Genomic DNA, 24,404 nt, shown 5'->3' with positions numbered 1-24,404 from the left:
GTTATGGCTTTGTCTTGATCTGACATGAGCTTCACACTACATTTTTCAAAGTTAGTTCGTAACTCTGGAGATATTAGACATAATTTGTGGTCAGCAAGATCGCATGTTAATGTTGAATTTTGAAAATTTCTGTTTCTAGCAATCTTGTTCATACCATTTACCTTTTCATTGTCTGTGCATATCTCACAATACATAAAGTCCTCATTTTTGTTTGCGCAGCCATTGTGATATCGTAGCCACGAGTGCGTTTTTAACCACTTCGGCTGAAACTGTCAAATTTTTGGTAATTTATGCATTACGCTGGAGGCTGAGCACGTTTGTATCCTGAACATCAAATGAAGAAACCAAATGCTGCTGATCAGTGGAATTTGAATCATGAAACAAAATATCCAATGTCCTTTGCTTAGGGTCAATTTTCATCTTCTTTGGTGGCATTTTAACTGGAAACATGAGGGGAACTGATGACATCCCATAATAGTATACTGTTAAGGAGCAAGTACCACATGACCGGTGCAAAGATAATATTTGCCTAGTGAAAAGAAAGTCCTGTTAAACAAAAATCACAGTAAGCACGTTGTTGTTCCTTTAAAATTTCTTGCATCCAAAGGAATGCACATATAAACAACAAATGAGTCCCAGTCATTTTTGTGCGTGCGGGACGCAGGGGTTGATTAATCATTGTATCTGAATGGTAGTCCTTTTCACATGATAAATGCAATGATAAAGATTAACTGTTAATTTGTCACACTGTCCTTATGCTTGTGTACTCAAGTCTAACCTTTAGCTATTATAAAGTTTAGCCACAGCTGACCAGAATATGAAAATGGGGATTTGTCCTGTGGGAAAATAAGGTGTCACAGGGAAAAATGGCATATTCCGCACTCGCACATTGGGGCAGGGGAGTGGGAACAATAGTCACCTCCCCCAATTTCACCTTTAAACATGTTTTGGTCTACATCCATAATATTTCATGGCTGACCGCTGTGTCCCCCCCCCCCCCACATACACACACACACAAAAATGTGGACGTCTCTGGCACAGCCTTTGACAATTTCACCCTCATGGACCTGGAAGATCAGTCAATATTTACTGAAACCAGCACTTAAAAATGCCATGTAAAAACCTCTGCTCACAAACTTTTTCCAAGCCTGACTGGAACTTCACTTGGAATACAGGACAGGCCTGAACTAAAATTACAGGGGCCCTATCATTGGGCTATCAGATTTTTTTAGCACTGGCCTCAGATTTTTTGTGTTTTCTGAATCTGGATTTCACCTTTGAATATGTTCCCCAATCACATTACGTTAGGAATATTATCCTGCTACCTAACAAATCCAGTGCTGTGATTGGGTAATTATTCTCTGAGAAACATAATTTACTTTTTAAAACTTTTTTCCTGCAGGTTTTAGTCCTTCATCCTGATCCCTGGTCAAACTTGCACATTTGGTAAATTAAAAAGTGTTTGTACAAAATTTTGTGACTCTTATGTGAAAAGAATTAGGAATATTAACTTAGTACATGTGTTTTTTCTTGGTAGATAAAGTTTTTCTTCGGCAGACATGAAACAGTTCTGGAAATAAATTCTGCATGCGCTCACTGTTTTGTGATACATAACTAATTACACTACCTGTTTCAGTGACCTGCACTGTTTACACAAATAATTTGTCCAGATAATTTTTTTTTTAAAACTGACATTGATATGGATAAACAACTGAAATTTGGAATTCAGCATTTGAAAAGAAATTTGCATCAAATTGTGTATTATAGTTGGGTAACTACAATTCCTTGCTTTTTAACTGATGATGATTCAGGAAATTCTAAAATAATGTTGTTTGGTTTTTGGTTTGTTTTGCTCTAGGCAAATAGTGATGCTGAGGTTGTGCAGTATTGGACTCATCACTTAATGGTAATTTTGCTTAATATCTGAATAACATCCCAAATAAACAGACTTAAAAAACAGTTAAATAATTAAGCATGACATGTTGTATAGTCAGTCTATTTATCCAGCCATCAGCAGTTAGACACACTGTTACATATAAACATAGTTTTGTCAAAAATTAATTAAAAAAAATACTGGAAATTATTTACCAATCCAAGCTTTGTTCCAGTGTGGATACAAACTTCTCCATCTTGACACTTGAAGGGAGAAGTGACTTTTTCCAAAAATTCTGACCAAGCTTGAACCTTGGCTATACGTGTTATGCAGTTAAATTTTTGTGAGCTGTTAAATTGACATACTGGCCATAGCTGATCATTCAGCTTACAAACTAGTTTTGAAGGTGACAAGATCTGATGGTCTGATACTAATGAAATTACTATACATGGTCTTCCATTAGAGTTAAAGTTGGAGGGTGAGTTGCAAAAGTAGGCAGGTGGTTTGGGGGACCTTTCACAATGGGAATACATTTTTTTTTTAAAAAGTAGCTGGGTGTAAAGTAAGTAGAGGAAATGCTGGAATGGAAGATAATAACAATTGGGGCATTGCCTTAACATATGCTTGAACCTTGATGTAAACATTGCACACAAAAAATGAATTAACACACTGTTTGTGGTCTCAGATAAAAACCAATTGGCTTCAAAATAATACAAGAAAGATTTCATTTTATACCCCTGCTTGTAGAGGCAAATGACTTTTTGTGACCATATTTTATGATACATTTTGTTAGCACAACTAGTTCTGCAGTTTTTGATGGATTGTAATGAAACTTGGTAAACATTATGGTCATCACATTCAAGATTTCCTTTTTAACAGTTTATTACCTCAGTCTTGTTAACACAGGTAGTACAGATTTGATTCATTGTCATGAAAGCCCACCTACCCTCAGGCCTTTAGCATTGGCACCAGTCTTCCACCTCCACTTTTTTGCATTCCTAATCCAAGTTCAAAGGATCAGTAAGTGGGATTACGTATATGTGCATGCCCTCCCCACCTTTAAGTCTGACTCCAAAAATATTTGTTCAGGTAGCTCTCTTGTGACTGCTATGGTCATAGTTCAGCAATTTCCTCAACCTGTTGGCACATGAGATCAGAAGGTTACACAGCCAGAGGTCTCTGAAACAATTATGCATATTTTGATGCAATTTTTTTATCTGGGATTCAGAAAAGCACTTAGGCAGGAGTCTTCTGTACGCATGTAATAGGTGGGCGGTAAAATTCTAAGACTCGGTAGACTTGCTGTAGCCACCTGCTGAGTGGGAAAATGTGTTGATCAGCTGTGCTGATATTTACAATGATAGAATTCAGTGGCTGACAATCCCCTGATGGGCATGTTGTTATTATAAGAGTGTCTCAAAAGAACTGGAATAGCTGGGTAATAAGTTCAAAACCCAGAGATCTGCATGTGGTTATTTATAAGAATACATCAAATAAATAACTTTAGGTTCCATTATTGTGTTTATTTCTGACTGTAGCTGAACAAATAGTGCATGTGACCTCAAAATCAAGACATGTTGAGACTTGGACAAAATGCCATTTGCAAATTTGGATAAGTATTTTGGGGTTAAACAGCAAACTGATGAAAGAGTATAATGAGATTCAGAAGAATGCTTAAATTGCTGAAACTAATGAGACATTTGTAAGGAAGTATGTGATGCCTGGTTTAGTGTTTGGATAAACCCTTACCTTAGATTGACAAAACTGATAAAATTCGGTCACACTCTGATGTTCAAAGAGCTATATGTCAGTGTTATAAAGAATGTGGAAATTGAACTCCATGGCAACCAATAGTTCTTCTAATCTGCAAAGTTCACATCTTCTGGGAGGAGACTGTAACTTTTGCTGGTGGGACTCCTTTTCTTTACCAGCAAGACCTGTGACAGTATATGAATATTCCACTGTGCTTTACAGCAGTCCAAAGTCTTGTGTGGTTGGCAGTAGGAAGTGCTTTTTTTTAGCTGTATATCTTATGTGCAGTAGTCAACTTTTGTCTCTTGGCTTTGTGGAAAGAAATGTTTGGTTCCATCATTTGAATTCTACAGGCCAGCCCCTTTTCAGCACACATAATTGTAGAGGTGTTTTCATTGATTGTATCTTCATCCTTCTGAACTCATCAGGTATTGTGAACATCAGAGACTGGTTTCTTGCTTTTTTTTGTGTTCATTAAGGTTTAAAATAAAATTTGAAAAAATGAAACAGACCCTTAGGGACTGTTCAGTGAGGCTTCCTTAGATGTCTCAGTGAGTTCGGTCTCATGCTCGCTTTCAACTCAGTGAGTAGCTGTAAGCTTCTTAACTTTTCAGTAATAGAGGTTAGTTTACAGTTAGTGGTGATTATGAATTTGAATTCCTTGCCAAACTGGGTTTCTGATCATGAATTCAGCTCCCTTCAGTAGCTTAACTTTCAAGATCCCCAGTCTCAGTCATATATTTGCTTGAAATGATCAAGCCAGACTTCTAGCACATTTAGGGTCACAAGATATTTCCTCACTCAAAGGATCATTTTGGCACCTAAGTTGAATTGACTGCAACTTGTCTTATCTGTATCCTTATTCATGTTGATGTGATGAAAACTATGTGTACCATCTCTTATTTTACCTTTCATCTTTGGGACACTAGAATTACAGCAATATTTTTGATTGGGCTTGAATTTAACTGCACAACTCTGGCTCAAGAGGCTATCGTCTTATGGTAGTGGACACTCCTACCATATGTGTAGTGCATAATTCTAATACCAGTTCCTCTAATTAGTTGATAACTTCAGACATGCAGAAATGGCAGATAGTGCATTACTGATATTAAAATATAGGTTTTTGGGATGTAAAACTAATTTTAATACTGAAATACTTACCAACCAATATTGCAAGGATTCTCTTTTCCAACCCTGCCCTGATGCCCTTTCTCGCGGTTCAAGAAAAGAGGAAGTAAATAGAATGTGGGGCTGTTATGCAGGCCTCAGACTGGGACAGGTTTTTATTCCTTAGTTCTGGAACCATCCATCCTAGTAGGAGGAATGAATCATGTACGATCATGTATAATCTGTAGCTTAAACATGAAATTTTGCATCCTGGCAGGTCATTAATGCAATACATTATAGGTAGGTAAATATTACATTATTAATATTAGTCACCCACCCATCCCCATAAGAAAAAGAAATTACATATGTATATTTGTATGTTTATAGAAAGTTTGAATAAAGGTAGTATTTTGGTTATTCTATCTTAGAATAACAGAGTACAGCTCATGTTCAGCACTGTACTGGATTTTGGCCAGGCATAGTATATTTGTGTCTAAACATAGTTTTTGAAGAAAAGTTTTGAAATGAGAAATTTTATTCACATTTTCAATTTGTTCATATATTTGCTACAAACATTAGATATCCTTGTTGTTACAAGGGCAGGGCGGGCTTGGGTAGATGGTGTCACTTAACTGGTTACCTGATTGAGTGACCAGTTACCTCTGATCTTAAAACTTGTATTGGTTATCAGAGTAACCATTACAGACCTAGTGGATGATATCATCAAGAAAGTCAAATTTCCAATATTTATTTAATTTATGTGAATGTATCATTAAGTCTGCTTCTTGAATATTAAATCATTATAAGAAAAAAAGAGAACTATATGCAGATTTCTGTAGATTACATTTTCATGAATTTTTTCTAAGTTACTATAGCAGAAAAGTTTAATTTTGAATAATAGTTCACATGGTAAAGCTTTTCTGAAAAGTGGATGTAATGTCCATTATTTTTCACAATTTCCCCCATGTTGTATGTTTAACATTTGATAAATTTGGAGATGTTTAATGAAGCTATAGTAAACTGATTTACATTATTCTGATTGAGTTGTAGTAAACATCGGATTTATTTGATTTTTGCATTCTTTACAGACTGCATTAGCACTAGCCATTGCTCAAGATTTGGGAAGCAAAGTTCCATTTTGCCCTATGGTTGGCAGCGAGGTATACTCCTCTGAGATAAAGAAGACCGAAGTACTGATGGAGAACTTCAGACGAGCGATTGGTTTGAGGATTAAGGAGGCCAAAGAAGTATATGAGGGAGAGGTTACAGAGCTTAGTCCTGTTGAAACTGAAAATCCCATGGGAGGTAACTCAAGATTCAGGGTCATTTATGATCTTATAAGTGGATTCAATTTGAATTTTGTATGGTGAAACTCTGCTGAATGTTTGGACTGTGAATTTATGGATGCAGTGCACCTGTTGTTAATGTAGAATTACAGATGGAATAGACAGTGTTTTGCATAAAGCAACTTACATCAGTACTTTTATGTAATTTTAAAATTAAAATTAAGTCTCTCGCTGTTTGTAAACAAGGACATTTTGTCATTTCTGACGTAAAACATTGAAAATTATACAGTGTACAGTTTGAAATTTGTTTAAGTCTCATGTTGATTCAACATCATTTTGTGCAAGCTATAATTTTTTTCAAAACTTTTTTGAATATTTCTAGAAATAAAATCATTAATTGGACACCTTTTAGATTAAACACTTCACACGACATAAATTATATACATGCCTGAATATAGCTGTTATCCCTGCCAAGTTATATCAAAAACTTACAGAAATGGTACTAACAGGTGCATCGCTTGACGCTCAGCATTAAGAGGTTAATATTAGGACTGGTTGGCCTGGTGTCAGGATAATGTGACTGGGTGGGACATCATGCTACATGCATGCAGCATGATGCCCCAGCGCTAGACATCACTATAAACTGCCACGTTGCAGACATCTTAGCGATATGACTGAAAATTATTAGAGCTACGTTAAAAATCTAAATCACATCACAAAGCTGTTATTCCTTGTTTTGAAGATAAGATGGATGTTCTGATACTGTACTTTAATGCTTAGTGAATGCATGCATTAATAATGTCACACAGCATTCTTCACGACAGGAACTTGAAACCTTGGGCAGAAATTAGGGGAGATCTCTAGATGTGCACATTTTTTTATATTTTTAATTAGTTGAATACTATATAAACTGTGGCTTGATGCATTTTAAAATAGAGACTTGAAACCTTTGGATGAGATTGTGGTTGATCTATAGATTTGCATACAGTAGAATTTTGATTCATCCCATAGGGGTGTAGAATGGGTCACAGGGACTGAAAAATATTTTCTCACATTCCTATATGTGTGTGGTTTTGTATTCCAGTGTGGTACATTGGTGTAGGATAGCTCTATCCTCCTTCTCATGTGACATTTTTTCTGGGAGGGTTTGTGTTCTTCACGACAGGACCAACCTAGTCTTTTTTCTTATCATGGATCTTCTGGCCAAGATCACAACTGTTCACCCTTACCTCCCTGTCTTTGGAACTCAGAACTTTGCTGTTGATTTTGTCCCCCTAGGGAGACTTTACTTCACTACCCCAGTTCTTGCTTCTGGCAAACTGAAGACCACACAGTGACCTGCTTGCAGCTTGAAACTCCCTGGGATCTGTCTTTTAACCATCATCTGTGTTGGTGTATAAACCTGGACTGTTTTCTGAGTGGAGTCCCAGTTCACATCCTCGAACTCCATTCCTTTCAGTATGTCACATTCCTTTCAGTATGTCAAGGCTTCAGATTCTGGATGGGTGCTCACCTGGAGCTAGAGGGAGTAGTTCTTAAAGAATTTTGGTATAGTTCTTCAGATGGTCTTAAGAAGTGACCCTTCATATAAACAATTTGGAAATGGAAGTGTTTCTTGCCTTACAAGGGCGTGTCAACCTCATAAGGCATCATTAATTTGTTATGGTCACCTCAGGTAACACCTCAGTAGGTGCTTACCTTTGATGTCAGGGAGGTACACATTCTGCTTCTCTTTGTGTGGAAGTATGGAACCTCCTCTGATATGCAGCCTCAGAGGAGATAACTCTTGTGTCTGCCATATTCTGGACATAAGAAACATCCTTTGGGACAGTCTGTCCAGATGGGGCTGTGTGGTCCTCACAGAATTGTCTCTCTAACAGTTGGTAGACGAGTCTCTCTTCCAACTCTGGGGGAGACCCTTAGTACACTTGATCAGGCCAAACAACAAACTCCCTCTATATGTCTTTCCACCAGATATGAGACTTCTGCAGTACATGCTTTCATTCTAAAGTAGAATCATCAGTACATGTATAACTTCCCATCTTACAAAACATTCCACAGATGCTCCACCAAATCATGCTATCCACTTCTTGGCTCATCCTTGTTGCCTAAATGTGGATGAAGTGGTTTTGGTTCAGCAACCTAATCAACCTGTTGGATAATGAACCCAGGATATTATCACAGAGGATGGACCTGCTGTTGTAGCAAGGCAGTCTGCTCAACACTTGCCCACAGAGTCTTTACCTTCGTGATTGGTTTATCCTAAGCTATCAGTTTTTAAGCAGTGTTGCTAGCTACATCATCCAGGCTAGGAGGCAATCTGCTTCCAGGGTTTACATTGCAGATTGGAGAATTATCTGTAATATATGCAGTAGGAAATGTGTTGAAACAAGCTGACCCCCTTTAAATGCAGTTAGGCTTTTTTCTCTTCCTTTTTGAAGAAAGAGAATGTTCTGTGTCCACTGTTAAGGGCTGTAGGGCAGCCTTTCTGACACTCATGTTCTCAAGGAGTCACGCCATTGGTTCAGACCCTCATCTTTCTGATCTCATCAGGTATTTTTAACTTCAAAGACTGGCTTCCTGTTTACTAATACCTCAACGAAATCCTTCATGTTATCTGGGTGTTGTCAAATCTCCCTTTTAGTTAAACGTTTTTGAGAACCTTACCCATAAGACTTTTCCTGTTCTTTTAAGTGTCAACAAGGAGAAAAAGCAAATTTCTTGCTTTGTCATTGGAAAAGGTTTTCTTATCGTTCAGAGATTTCTTTGATTCAGTTTCTCTTCTTTTCCAACCCCAGTTTATGGCTAATAATCAACTACCTTCGGTAGTTCTACTTTCTTTTGAGATTCCCAGTCTCAGTTGTATCTGTGCTGGGGATAATCAAGATGGGCTCCTCTGCCCATTTATGGCTTTACGGTTTTATTTGGCTTCCTGTAGAGGGAGATGGAAGGGTCAGAATCATCTCTTTCTACCTCCTGGGTTCCTGTGATCAAAGTCATCACCATTTCCAGATGGATTGTCCTCACTTTCAAGAGAAGTTTCAGTCTCTCACTGTGAAGGACTTTTCTTTCATGAGAATTAATTCAAGTCCATGAAGTTAGAGATATTGCAGAATCTTGGGTCTTCTTTAGTCATTATTCTTTGGATAATGTTATGAGAGCCATCTTCTGGTTGTCTTGCAGTACCTTCTTTTTCTTTTACAACTGATCGTTGGTGCACCAAACTGAATTCATTGCAAGGGGGGGGGGGGGCTATAATGACGGCACAATGTGACCCAATCTTTTACTGCCCACAGTAGTGACTTCTTCCATAAGGGTAAGTGCATTTGTTTTCTATACTGGTTTTGTTTATGCAATCAGCCTGGATCCTAACGTAAATTCATCAAGAGGCTAATGTTTTGCTCTATTAAAATGTAGGGTTTTTTTTGGTAGGCAATAAAACAAATTTTAATTATGTAATACTGTCCTGCTATTGTGCAAAGATTCCCTCCTCCTATCATACTTAGATGTCCTGTACTCTCGATCCAAATGAAATGAGGAAGGTATTCTGTATGTTGGCTGTGACTAAGGAGTCTGACAGGGATCATGTTCTTTTCAGTTGGAATAGTCGATAATTAGCTTGCATGGGGAACTACAAGTCCCATAAAGGAAAGCATTACATTAGTATCAGGTACATATTATATAATTAAATGTAGTTTATACCCCACCCACATTGTACATGAACTGTGCCTTAAAATAAATAGACACAAAGCTTTTTGCATACAGATATGCCTAGGTATAATTGCTGATTCTGTGTTTTTCTAGGTTATGGTAAGACAGTGAGCCATGTGGTGATTGGACTGAAGACAGCTAAAGGTACCAAACAGCTTAAGCTGGACCCCTCAATATATGAGAGCCTACAGAAAGAGAAAGTTGAAGTGGGAGATGTCATCTATATTGAGGCTAATAGTGGGGCAGTCAAGGTAACTAGCGGATCCTTTTTCTTATTTAGCGTGACTGGCTTTGTCATAGAGAAAATGAGCTTTTGAGATAAGCTGTTTTCTTTCATCCAGCCGTTAGTGCAAATTTGAAATCTCTGCTATTCCTAAATTACAAAATGACAATTATGACACTCGGACTGCCATTATGGCCACCTTGGTGTCGATCTTCAGAATCTTATCACAGCATTTATTGAATTGCTGGTTATATCATTATGGGATTTCCACTGAAAAAAAATTGTGTTTATTTGTCTACTTATTCCTAAATAAAATAAATGTGCTAATCAGACATCCTATATGGCTGTCATGGCTGCCATCATGAAAATCTTGTTGCTACTCGTCCTGAATAGAAAGACATATCAACTTTTGATTTTCAGCACAGTGCTTTTTATGGTGTCTGGTTGATTCTAAATAAAATTGATACCAATTTGACATCCATCTTATGTCCCCCACTAATGTTAATATGATTGGGTAAGTATTAAAGAAATATGATTTACTTTAAATTTGCTTTCCAGCAAATAACAACTGTGGCTCACTTTGATAAATTCTCAGTTTAAACAGCTAATAATTAACAAAGATTAAAGTACTTTGTATCAATGTGTGTGTGTCAGATTGGCAAAATCATTGATGTAGTGGTTCTTTCACCCCTGGTTGGGGAGGGATTATGCTTATATGTGGGTCCCCGACTGGCCGAGTGGTCTAAAGCGCTCTCTGTTACGGATCACTGCCATCTCACCTCTGTCTGTGTGGGTTTGAGTCTCGGATTCAGCCAATGTGGGTATGTGAGAAAGCTTGCCAGTAGCTTCTCGTGGGTTGGTGGTTCTTTCCTGGGATTTTCCTGGGTTCTTCCTCCACCATTAATACTGGCCGCCATGTATAGTTTATCGTGTGCTGATAAATGGCGTTAAACCATACGACAACAACAGCAAATTGCTCGTCATTCCTCTTGAATTTATTAACAGAATGTTTAAATTTAGTTGTCAGCAATTTGCACAAAACAAATACTAAACACAATGTTCAGAGATCTCTTCTGAGCACAACATGGTGTATTGCTGAGCAAAATACTAAAATTTCTGTTACAGAGACAAGGCAGATCAGACAGTTATGCCACAGAGTTTGACCTGGAGGCTGAGGAGTATGTGCCACTACCAAAAGGAGACGTTCATAAGAAGAAAGAAGTTATCCAAGATGTCACGCTTCATGATCTGGATATTGCTAATGCAAGACCGCAGGTAATAAATATATACCATTAATACTTGCTTATTAGACAAGTCCCACTGCAAACTGCACAGACCCAGATCTGCTGTCATGTAATGCGTAGACAGATCTAGGTTTATGCAGTTTGTTAGGAGTAATCAGTAGAACAAACAACATAGACCCTGATCTGCTGGCACATTATGCTACAGCAGATCACTATCATTGTTGCTTACAGTTTGACTTGACTTATAAGCAAGTGTTGACAGTAGCGATGTAAATTGAAGTTTGGATTGACCAACAGTAGATTGCATACTTTGCACATCTACTGGTGTCCATGCTAGGGTGTGGTTAAGGCGAATTTCCCTTGAGTCTGTCATTTTGCTTAAACACCTGCCAAGAGCGAAGTTCAGTTGGCCTTGTCTTGATCTCCCACCTCTCCTGTTCATTGATAATCAGAATAAAAGTGCATTGATAATCAGAATAAAAGGCCAACTTTAATGTTTGTTAATCCCTCAGAGAAAAAGGTGGAAATTTTATTTTAAAAAATAAGGTTTATACTCTGTAGATGAGAAATAACATTGTTGTCTGAGGAATTAATGCTGAAAATTTTGCATGATTCTGAAAGCGATTAACTCGTTTGAACTCATTTCATTTGATCAATCGAACATTTATAAATGTTATTGTGTGTAACATAAACTACCTTAATTAACTTATCCAACTCTTTTATAATTGGGATCAAAGATAACAAGGCAGCCAAGGGAAATGAATACTTGGTAAAATAAAAATTTGATTTCACAGATACGGACCATTGTGGGCAAGAGAGTTTCAGAGAATTCTTGAACTGGCACTTAGAGATATCCTCAAGGATGATAAGAAATTTCATTATTAATTCCAATTAATTAATTCATGACATCAATATTGTACTAACTGAGCAATACAAAAATTGAGCTTCAAGTTCAGCGTAGACAATTGTCTCAGGAAATAAACATCGCATGTTTTTGAAAAAAGAAATCTTGTTTGGTGGTGTATCAACAGTTAGTCTAGTTCCCTGCTCTATGGACTCCCGATTTGGCAGGATAATATTAAACGCCACTACAGGAACCAGACTCCTCGAGAAAACAAAAAGCAGATATTTGTTTATGCGTACACGTGATGCTTGTTGAAACCAGTTGGAATGATCTTTCATATTGTTGAACATTTTGAAAATAAATGTTATTTAAACAGAATAACGAACAGCTTTATTAGAAAAAGCACACGATTAAAAATTATTATCGACGTGATTGTAAAATGAGGAGTCAGTCAATAAACAGCCAATTTCCCTAATGCTGCCCCTACCACCCCCACCCACCCCGCCATTTTCTCAATGTGAAAGCGATTTTTTTTCTTCAATTTCTGAAGGTCCCTCAGTAACTCACACCTCACTCATAGTGCAGTCTATGTTTGTGGACCCTGTTGTGCACATGTTATTGAGGGAGAAGTGTATTGTCTTTTACTATCATATTTTTTGGCACAGAAGTAGCTTAGTCTGGTAGACAATTCTATAGAATAATATATAAATATATGAAGAAAGATCAGCTGTTAATGCTTTTTGTTGTGCTGTGGCAAATGATGGACAGGTCTGACCTCTAATATGGCAACCATGGTGGTCATCTTGAAAATGTTATCGATACTCTGGATGGATGGATGGTTAGATCAACATCAGATGTGTGTGTGTGTGTGTGTATAGATAGATATATATATATATATATATATATATATATATATATATAAACTTCACTTTCCATTTATAGGGAGGACAGGACATTATGTCAATGATGGGTCAACTAATGAAGCCAAAGAAAACAGAAATCACAGGTAAATTCAGAAAGAATTTCATTCAATTCATTAAATAGCGTAAGTGAAATTGTAGAAAAAATGAGGGATATGTATGTATTGGTAAATGGTAACATGATTGTATGTATAATTGGTAAACAGTTATAGAATAATATTTGGATTCAGGTGGCACCTAATTTTTATATCTATTATCAGTCATCGAGTGCATGTTGCGTATCATATCCACACCATTGGCTCCAAGGCAAGTGTCACAAAATAGAAACTGAGTGGGTTTTTGGACTAAATGAATAAGACAAACACAATGTGAGAAAGATGGAAATTTATTAAATGAATTAATAAAGAAAAATATATGATGTAAAAATACAATGATTCTCTCATGCTCTCAACATACGATTGACTCAAATCACTCTACACTACATTCACACATTGAAAATAAACCAAAATATTAAATCAATATGAAGTACAGATCCAAGAAGCCTCATGGACTGCAGATACGCTTCAAACAGTATTTTACACTATAAGAGAGGTTCACATAATCTCGAATGTGAACTCTATTAAGATTCAAAATAATCTTATGAACACAACTAAGATTCAAAATAATCTTATGAACACAGCTAAGATTCAAAATAATCTTATGAACAAAACTAAGATTCAAAATAATCTTATGAATATAAAAATGCAGTGGAACAACAATTGATCCAAACATATGCTTCTAGACCCCTTGTACAGTCGCACGATTCCTTGGGTTGGCCCACACTCTTATAGACCACTCGCACCCTTTATGAATCCACCACGCATACAGTCATACGTATACACACGTACAGACAGCATACAGTACCCTTTTTAATTTGCTACGTCTGCGTCCATGGCACAGACATACGTACATACATACGTATCGACAGCACGCAGCATTAAATATTCTGGAAACTCCAGACAGCTCTAAACAACTCTAGACAGCTTCAGACAGCTCTAGTCATATTCACAATCACATTGACAATCACACTTCACAGCGACAGTCACAATCACTGCGACAGACACAATCAGCTACAATAAAACCAAATTGGTCATAATAATAGTTTCTGTATAATCTCTAGATATATGATAATACTTTAACCTCTAACAGTGACTTGTAATTCAAAGTTCAAATCTGCGTTGTAATAAATGCATTATTACGCGATAAGACATTACAAACCAAATAAGCTTCGCATATCAAATAAAAATGTAAATTTAACACTTACCCCTATGGCTGGAGAATAATGGAGAGCGTACACTCCTTGATGTGATCCAAAATGACCAGTGTCAGTTTTAGAAATTGATCTTACTTAAATCCATAGGAGAGTGAGCACAAGTCAGGGTAGAATACCCGTGCATATCATGTTATTAATGTTCCTTCGTCACAAGTAATCTCTGGCTAGGTACATGTTAATACAGTTGCTTACCTGGAAAAACACGTATTCACCCTAGATAACGTTGTATGCATGTACAACGAAAAATAGTCGAATAGTTCTAAGACAAAACCAAGTTATTTCTTTGCCTAATTCTGTGACAGCAAGGACATGGCAAGTGAAAATGTAATCCTGCGACTTGTATCCTTTTTTTCTGTATATTGACTTCACAATCATATCCTCTTCATTGAGGTCAAGGTCATTCTGAGAGATAATACAGGTGATTTATTCTATTTCATTATCTAGCTGTCACTTTTTAACATCTGTGGATAGTTTGATAAAACTGTACTCTGGTTTGCACCTCACTATACATTAATTAAAGCAGTGAAGTTCCTAGCTCAAAGATGAAGGCCATTGGTGGTAAAAAAAACGTCACAAGATGGGCATTTCATGTGTTGTTTGCAGTACTCTTGTTTTACACTGTTTAAGTTATTTCCTTCCCCAAGTCATTTCATTTACCTTTTGGACAGGGACATGAAAAGCGTTTGTACATGTACATCTGGTTATGATATAAAAAAAATTAAGTCTACTTGGCAGCAAAGCCATGTGTGCCTGCATCTCTTATTCATTCATTGCTATATGAAACTTGTTCTCTAAAGCCAGTGAACAAAACTGGATCAGATATTATCAGAGGGCATCCTGGCATAAGGACCTTTCAAGTTTATACATAATTTGCCAGTCTGTGTTTAAATATGGCTGTCATTTCTAAAAATAGATATTTTTTTAAGACTACTTTTTCTCAAAACCACTCACTTCATAAAAAATTTGACAGAAAGCAGTTTGGTATAAAATGGGGGAGGAAAGTGAAATTAATAATATATACTATCCATCTGTGTGGACTACTGTGCAGGTGGATAATCAAACTTGAAGAGGTATATTTTCTTGCAAAACTTTGTGTTGAATTCAATTGACTTGAGAACCAAGCAACCAGTAACCTGTCTGCATGAACCTAATTAATGCACATATCTATTAATGTGCATCAACTTAACTATTTTTAGATTGGTTGAGCTGTACTGTTTTGTTACGTAAGATGTAGGCAACACTATAATTGTCTTGAGGGGTACTGCCTACCACAGGGAAAAGAAAATAATGGTGACCTTACCTTCACACTCCTCTAATTATGTTAGATTTTGCATTTGGGAGCGGGACCTCGAGTGGTCTAAAGCGCTCACCGTTCAGAATCACTGCCATCTCACCTCTGTCTGCATGGGTTCGAGTCCAAGGCTTGGCTAACGTGGGTATGTGGGGAAAGCCTGCCAGTAGCTTCTTGTGGGTCAGTGGTTCTTACCTGGGTTTTCCAGGGTTCTTCCTCCACCAGTTATATTGGCCACCATGTATAGCCTATCTTGTGCTGAAAAATGGCGTTAAACCCTAGAACAACAACAAGAGCATTTTGGAGCAATGCTGTGAAACTCTTACATAATTTACCAGTGGAGCGAGTAAAACATTGTATTCTGTTGAAAATCTTCTTGTGACCTCACCACAGTTGTATGGGGACATACTTGGTGAAAAATTGTATTGTTAATTTTTTTATACATCTTCATCAGTTCATGTCAACTTGAGCTAGCCATTAATGTTAGTACTGGAATTTAAGTGAGATATATGATTTAAGGACACTAAGCTTTTAACATATTAAGTTAATCCTTGGATTTTATCTTTCCCATCCAGATAAACTTAGGAAGGAGATCAACAAGGTTGTAAACAAGTACATAGACCAGGGTATTGCAGAACTTGTTCCTGGAGTTTTGTTTATAGATGAAGTCCACATGTTAGATATTGAGTGTTTTACTTACCTTCACAGAGCTCTAGAGTCTTCCATTTCACCTATCGTCATATTTGCTACCAACAGAGGAAAATGCACAATCAGGTTAGTGTTAGGAATAAGTTGTTTAACCAAATATTAGTTTGCTTGCCACATTTATCAAAAGTTTTACTTTATGTTTCTTAAATGCCTTAAACGATCCTTGTCATATTTGGCATGATTGATTATGACGCTAAGACGGATCATTCTTCAACATGCATGTAGGTCCCTATTTGTCCACTTTTCAGAGGCTTTATAGTACATCATGGACAAAGTGTGGGTCCTTTCTGCCACAAATGATGGCTTCTAGCTGCATTTTTGGGAACCTCCTCTCCTGTTGTGGACCCTGCCCCCATCTGGTTTCATTTGATTGGTTAATATGAGCGAGTCATAGATCTGCACAAATACAAAATTACTCCTTTGGCTATTAAGCAAAATTGTTGTTGGCAGTATTTTTTAAAAAGACACTTTTTTACATGATGCTGATGTTGCATATGACAGAATCTTGTGGATATAACTGATCACAGTTTTCATTAGATTTCCATGAACTTTTTATTTGTGTCTGTCATCTGGATATTTATAAACTAACAAATCACTGTAATCTTGCAATTTCCCTTTTTTATCTTGCCGCTGAATGTAGTGGGTGACTGAATCTTGTGAATATAGTGGGTGACTGAATCTTGTGAATACAATTTGTCTTGCAGTTGTTTGTTTTTTATGGACTGCTGTAAAACTTTGGTGCCTAAAGTGCAGATAGCTTCCATGATTTTTAGCGCCACTGATTATAGACTAGAACAGCTTATGTTATTGCCTGTTGTCTGTCATCTGTCCGCCTATTAGCACAAGTTTGCTGTCACTCCTAAGCTACTTGGAGATTTGCCATAAACCTTTACACACATTCAGTCCAAGGTTTATATGGTCCTAAATGAAAATGGCACAGCTTGGACATCCAGTATGGCTACTGCGGTTGCTTTCTTGAAAATGTTACTGCTACTTCTTATTAATTGACATTAATATGAACACCATGTTTTCACAAAAAAATTCTTATGGCATACAGTTGTTCCTGGGTGAAAATGTTGCTAATCTGACATCCAATATGGCCATCATGGTGGTCATCTTTAAATTCTTATTATATCGCCACTGCAGAAGAAATAATTGTGAAATAAACATTAGGTTTCACCATATGTCTTGTAATGGTTTTTAGTTTGTCCTAAATTAAAATGGTGCCATTCTTACATCCAATATGCCTGCCACAATGGCTACTTTGAAAACACTTGGCAGGTAAAAATGAGAAATGGACATTTGTTGAAGTCCTGGAAATTCGTTTTAGACAGTAGTTATGAGTCAAGACTCTTGTTTTACTATTGGCTCATCTCAGTCATCGGGTAATAAGGCATACAAGAAAGATAGGGTACATTTATGTGAACAAATCGTTCACCATTCCTCTGTTGTTGAAAATAGCTACAGTGAACAATACTCTTTGCTACAAAGGAGACTTGAATTGATTTATATATTTTAAAAGAAGTTTATTTCATTTTTAGAGGAACAGAAGATGTAATGGCCCCTCATGGAATCCCCCTTGATTTGTTGGATCGAGTGATGATCATCAGAACTTTACCATATTCACAGGAAGAAATGGTGCAGGTATGTCAACATAATTCTCTTGCAAGACAGTACAGGGAACATAAATACACTCATTTGCAAAATGTATCTCATCCTTGTTAAAGACTACTACAGTCAATTCCCATCCAGAGTATCATTGCATTTTTATTCATATACATATTTGTGTAGCAAAAAATAATTTTTAACTGATTTTGTTCAATCAATTTTGTTCCATGCCACGTTGGGTTTTTGGTTTAATATTATTCATTGGCAAATACCATTTTACCAGTCCTAGTATTTGCTTTAGTACAAATTCTTTAACAGTCAATTTTCTATTTCGTCTTGCTAGCGTCCTTCACAAAGCACATAAATAGTGTTAATCTGATTCATCCAGTCTGTTGGAGCAATAGTTGTATTTGTTTCTCAGTAAACAGAAAGCATGTTGGAGGGATTTAAGACCAAAAATAACTTGTGTTACAAAGGAAAGACATCAATGATTAAATTAGTATTTCTCAAACAGACCTTATACAAGTGGTTTATGTAGATCCAGTTTTGCCCCATCAAGTTAGTATTTACCATTAAAAAAAATAACGGGCCGCTTGGGTCGATTAACTTGCAGTGCAAGAGGGTCTGATGTAATATTTTGATGGGTTCCAAGTGTGAGGCCTTCATGTTTTGGAGCACTGAATATTGTCTTAAAAATGATACATTACCCTCCTTTGCAGATCTTGAAAATACGTGCACAGACAGAAGGCATTCAAATTGATGACGAGTCTTTACAAGTGCTTGGGCAGGAAGGTGTTAAGACTACGTTAAGGTAAGTCATGTTGTACCAAATGGAGATATTTTTGCCCATTAACAAGTATAACTTTTCCTTGGAATTTTTTATTTTTCCTCTTGACAGAGGACTTGAAATATGTGGGGAAAATTTCTTTAAATTTGTGAGAGATGTTGAAATTAATAAGACCATATTTATATATATTATCTATAATAAAATCCCATAGTTGACTGACTAGATTCAAATGGGACTGCCTGACCAGCTCCCAACAAATGTGATTAGGTAAGTGTTCACACATATATTACACATCACATGGGTCACATAGGCATTCAACACCAAACTGTTTCATAAATGAGCTTCATTTTTTAAAATTTGATTCTACCTACCTTTCATTAGCAAGTATTCACTTCATTTGGATTCATATACATCCATATTCCTTTGGAAAGTCATTATTGAGACTCCCCGAGAGGTGAAGGCAGCAAAATCAATGTTAGACTGTGTAGACATTTTTGGATGAAATGAACATAAAAGTGTGAATCCGCTACAATCCAGATTGAATGTCACACACAGAGATGTCACAATGAAAGCTACGCATATTGATAAATAAATTTGTACTACCCTCGATTGTGACAATTCCACTCGACGTGCTCTTATTTTGACCCCAAGTTTAGTACATGGCCATCATTGTAGAAGTCCATAGCAATAGATAATTTTCGTCTTGAAGTTTCATGGTGACAGTTAAGGTGCAGAGCATTCAATAATCAGGATTGAATAGACTTTGGTTAAAGAAAATTAGTGTTAAATTTCAAAAGAACAATTTGTATTTAATTTAAAATGAGTAAATGCAGATACATGACCCCTGTGACTTATACAATAACTGGGTGATGAGATTGCTCAGCAGGTCATTTGAGTATTTCTTATGCAGTGGTTGATCGACAGTCATCTTGCTTGGTGGAGAAGTTAATGCCATGACTTTTTTTCTGAGCATGCTTTAAAAATGAACAAGAAGTTACTCAGCATTTAATTTCTACCTACTTTTCAAACTACTCTCATTTAATGAATGTTAAACTAATGTTAAAATTTCAAGATATTATACATGCATATATGTTGGTAATTGAAAAAAACATAAAGTCATTATGTGGTTTTCACACATTTTATGATTCCACCATATCAATAGAGAGGGCATATAGTTGTACCCATATCTGACTCGTATTATGTCATGTCACATCAAATCGTGTCCCGCTTCCATTGTACCTGTAGCGAGAACATGCAGAATTAACCATATATGCCAATCACATTTTATCGTGTCCTGCTTCCACCATATCTGTAGAGACCATATAGTATTACCTATGTCTGGCTGTTAATCATCATGTCAAATCTCCTGCCCCGTTCCCATAATGTTACATCATGTCAGATCATATCATGTCTTGTTCTGTCGGTGTAGAAATTCATTTCAGCTCAATAACTTTTGAATGGACATAATGGATTGAAACCAAAATTTGGTAGGTGGTTTATTTTCAAAAGAGAAATAGGTCAGGATTGAGTTTCCTCATTTTTGGCCAGAATATATTGTCCACGATTTGAGGTTCAACTTCACTGTTCAGTTTTAACATGTTGGGAGGGAGTATTTGTGTTGTATTGACACATTTTTTGTTTTGGAGTGCAGATAAAATGAAATGGTAGATTTTTTACGAGGTTCTAAGTAAATATTTCTTTAAACTTAAACTTCAGAATGATGAGTCATCTTGTGCATTTTACAAAGTCATTTATATTAGAAATGTGATTGACAAGAAGTTACTTTTATGTACATGTAATATTACACAACTCTTGCTCTGTTGACATAGAGATTTAAAAGCTTGCAATATTTTTGAGTGCATTTGTTTGTAGACATTTAAAACATCTATTTAAAACTTTACACCCATCCCAAGGTGTAGCAGAGGAGCTGATAGAAAATGGACAGCTCTGAAAACTGTGAGCTTTGTAAATTTGTAACATATATGTTTTCAGTGCATTTCTGAAATATTCCTCTGACAGAAATAAATCTTAGATTTCTTTCCATTTTATATAGATATGCTGTACAGCTGTTGACACCGGGAAATTTGCTGGCAAGGATAAATGGGAAAGATTCAATTGGCAGAGAAGAAATTGAGGAAATCAGTAAATTGTTCTTCGATGCCAAGACTTCAGCCAAGATTCTGGCTGAACAAGAGGACAAGTACATGAAATAGAAAAAGTGCTGATATCAAATTGCATAATATCATTGGAAATTGTATAATAAAAAAACATACGACGCCAGTAGATTTGGCAATGAAATCAGTCAAAGATGGGAAGCAGGGTTGAAGATAAACCAGTGTGTTTTGGTCAATTTTCCACGCCAGAAATATTATGTCTCATTTTGAGAGGAACAACATTTTCGATTTACACTTTCATCACAAAGTCTGCCTGCTTGCCTGTCTATAATTTAGCTGTATAAAGTATAAATCTCAAACCATTCTTGGCATCTTCATGAAACATGGTACATTTATTAGAGTCGTGGTGTAGCTGTGCATTTTGCTATTGGGCATACTTCATTGCAGTATTTTTCTGGTTTTGATCCATTGCTCTATCCAGCCATCATTCACACCTTTGTGTGTCAAAACTCCAAAATCAATCAATATATCATTATGTATGTTTGCTGTTGGACTCTACTTATAAGCCAGTGGTTATGGTAGATGTACCTTTTACTATTGAGAAAATATTGGCATAAGTATCATGTGTGATATAGTTTATTCCATCTTGTTTTCATACATGTCTATGATACTGGAGAGGGCTTTGCCATGATGACAACACTAAAAAAAAAACCAGATTAATAAGATCCAACAAGTTAAATTGAATAATTTGCCATCGCTCAACCATGGTTAGTGTAAGCATTACAAACTTGTATGTACCTTCAGGCAATAAAAGCAGGATTTGAAGAGCAAATTTTTACCCCACTGGTACATAATATTGGGCATATAACTATCACAGTACATGTCTGTCCATAAAGATTTAAATTCCTGGAGCATGAATCAAGTTGTCTGATGTTTTTCACCTGTTTGGCACACAAGTCCAGCAAGTTGTGTCGAGGTGCCTTTTGATAGTTAGAATTTTCCACAGTCATTGTTTTTATGTTACCATTGGAAACAATGTGTAATATAATTAGGATACAAACTGAGAGTTGGATAGTTTTAGTAGGAGTCTTTGCAGAGGACTGGAGAAATATATCATCTATAGACAACTCTTTTAAAATTCTAGACTAGTTATTATCATTGTTGAGAAATAGCAGGTCACTTAGCAAGTGTTTTAATGTATTATTCCCTCTTTGCACATTATATTTCAGATAATACCATAATCACTGATTTTGCTGTTTCCTTATGAGATTGTTTTTTTTCCAAAATAAATGTATGCATCAAGGGATGAAGCTCACAATAAACAAAATTAGCACACTGTGTATATGCCTTATTACAATCTGCCAGTGCTGGTAAATCACAGCCTGTGTTTATACTACTCTTAAGAAACTCCATATACCCAGATTTGTGTGTGTTATGTGATAGCAGATCTAGATCTATACAGTTAAATTAGAATAAATTGTAAATATTTTGACAAATTAATGCCTATAATATTAGGGTCAAGTTTTGTCATGGATTTCTTCATTTAATTCCGTCTTTTTAAAGTAGATATTTAAATCTTGGAACTTGTTTGTCATCCGAATATACTTGTACTATGAAAACTATTCCATCGGTAATGTAAAGCATTGGAATCAAACTGGGCAATATTAGTAAAATTAAGATTAAAGTGAGCATTTTCAATTGGAGTATGGTGTTCATAAGTTAGCTATGAATTAAGGGTAAGAACTGACAGGTGTCACATATGAACAGTCATTTTGAGAGCTACAAAAACTTTTTTGGCATAAAAATAGATGTTTAATTTACATGTACTTTTACTTTGTTCATACATGTAAAAGTGTTTATTAAATAAAGAAGAAAATTACTGATGGTCATGCAAGCTTTATTTGTTGTTGGATGAAACAAAATTAAAGATTATTAGACAAGTACATCATTGTTTCTTTTCTGACAACTTTTGGGTTATGGATGAAAAAAAAGAAGGTTCATGTCATATATCCTTATTCCAAATACAGATATATCAGCCGATTTTATTATTAGTTTTTAAGACCTGAAAACTTGTATTTTGTCAGGGTAATTGGAGTTGAGTGTTTTGACCAAGGACACACCACCAACACGTACTGAGCCAAAATGATTACATCTTTTGCCCATGACCAAAATGTTCATCACCTGAAAGCTAAAGATCAACAGATGTAACAGAAGTGTTACGCAAGTTGCCAATAAAGTTAAACCTCATTTATTCCAACTCTTAAAGGGATGGATGAAAGAAAGGTTGAGCTAACCTGATAATCAAATGCGTGAGCTTGGCAAGCATAAATATGGTTCAGATAACCTGATAATTGGGGTTCAAGCGACAAATGTGTAAACATGGGTGTAGACTTGTGAAGCATGTGAATGGTAAGCATTTTATTCTAGTCATTTTTTGGGAAACTTGAATTTACTATTGATACCAGTCATTCTTTTGACTTTACATTTTTGTATACGTGTAAATATTAAAACAAAAAATCAAGCCACTTCCATAGCTTGCCATAGTGAATCCATGCATTTTGTAGTACATTCATCTTAAGATGTCCACATATGTTTTGGCATTTTTCATTGATCTGTTGACATTTGCCAGTAATGATTGGAAATATTTTCACATAGCTTCCAACCATCACGATATTGGCTTGAATTTCAGCGATTCACAGATTCATGCCACATGCAGAAAAATCACGAATTCCCCAATTATTTTAAATCTTTAATAAAATAACCAATTTCCCATTAAGCGCTAGTCATGATATCAGCAGTTGCCAAAACATTCCGGTACTGCTGGTCGTGATATTAGTGGAACTATAGCCGATTGGTCTAGTTGACCCGGTAGCAAGCATTTTAGCATATTTTAATCTCTATAAGAGTTTTACAAATGCTTTTAGGAGAAACTAGGCCTAATCAAATTTTGCTCAGTGCATTTGCAAAACACTGATTTGAATTACCATTCAGCATCGCATCTTGAAAATGTCCAACTGTGATTACCTTATTTCAGATCTTTCTTGCAGAGGTCACAAAATGCCAGTCCTCTAGTTTTCTTATAAAATGACCAACTAAATTTATGTCAACATTTTGCTCCAGCCAATCCCATACGTTTTTAAAAACTTTAAACATTTTGTGTCGTAGTCTTTCTCAACAACTCATAGCGCCACATTTTATACAAATTGAAACTTTTGACCAATCCAATTACTATCTACAAGTCATGCGCTAACTAATACTGTAATGAATAATTTACAAGGGTCGTTGCGGAATTGGACCAGACATCGATTTTTTTAAAATGGATTGGAGATGATATAAAAAGCAGACTATATCACGAAAAATTTGATTTAAGTCAGGAGAAAAGCCAAATTCCATTTTAAAACGGAGAAAAATCATGTCTGAAAATAGAAAAACCAATGGATGGAAATAAAAGTACTATATTCACAATTTTTTAAAAGACAAGACAAGACCATATCCTAATTCCTACAGATCCAGGTAGAATCCTTTCACAAAAAGTAATACCAATGTTTTAAAAAAAGGGTCAAGATATAAACAGATTTTATATATAGAGTACTAATGGATGAACTGACTGACATGAAAGACACA

General features: G+C 36.0%; 1 protein-coding gene across 1 annotated transcript in view; it reads left to right on the top strand.

The window, feature by feature from the left end:
- Positions 1-22,669, top strand: part of LOC149788022 (ruvB-like 1) — a 29,514-nt gene extending 6,845 nt beyond the window's left edge. Inside the window, exons 3-10 of the mRNA XM_089974293.1 lie at positions 5,821-6,037; positions 9,823-9,980; positions 11,078-11,227; positions 12,983-13,046; positions 16,139-16,337; positions 17,813-17,915; positions 18,599-18,690; positions 20,720-22,669. Of these exons, the coding sequence (XP_089830419.1) occupies positions 5,821-6,037; positions 9,823-9,980; positions 11,078-11,227; positions 12,983-13,046; positions 16,139-16,337; positions 17,813-17,915; positions 18,599-18,690; positions 20,720-20,879 (1,143 nt within the window). The 3' untranslated portion in view covers positions 20,880-22,669. The remainder of the gene's footprint in view (positions 1-5,820; positions 6,038-9,822; positions 9,981-11,077; positions 11,228-12,982; positions 13,047-16,138; positions 16,338-17,812; positions 17,916-18,598; positions 18,691-20,719) is intronic.
- The last annotated feature ends 1,735 nt before the right edge of the window (positions 22,670-24,404 follow it).

Source organism: Sinohyriopsis cumingii, chromosome 11 (genome assembly GCF_028554795.1).
Source record: "Sinohyriopsis cumingii isolate HCF-2022 chromosome 11, ASM2855479v2, whole genome shotgun sequence".
Lineage (NCBI taxonomy): Eukaryota > Metazoa > Mollusca > Bivalvia > Unionida > Unionidae > Sinohyriopsis > Sinohyriopsis cumingii.
This window is presented reverse-complemented; position numbering and strand designations above follow the sequence as displayed.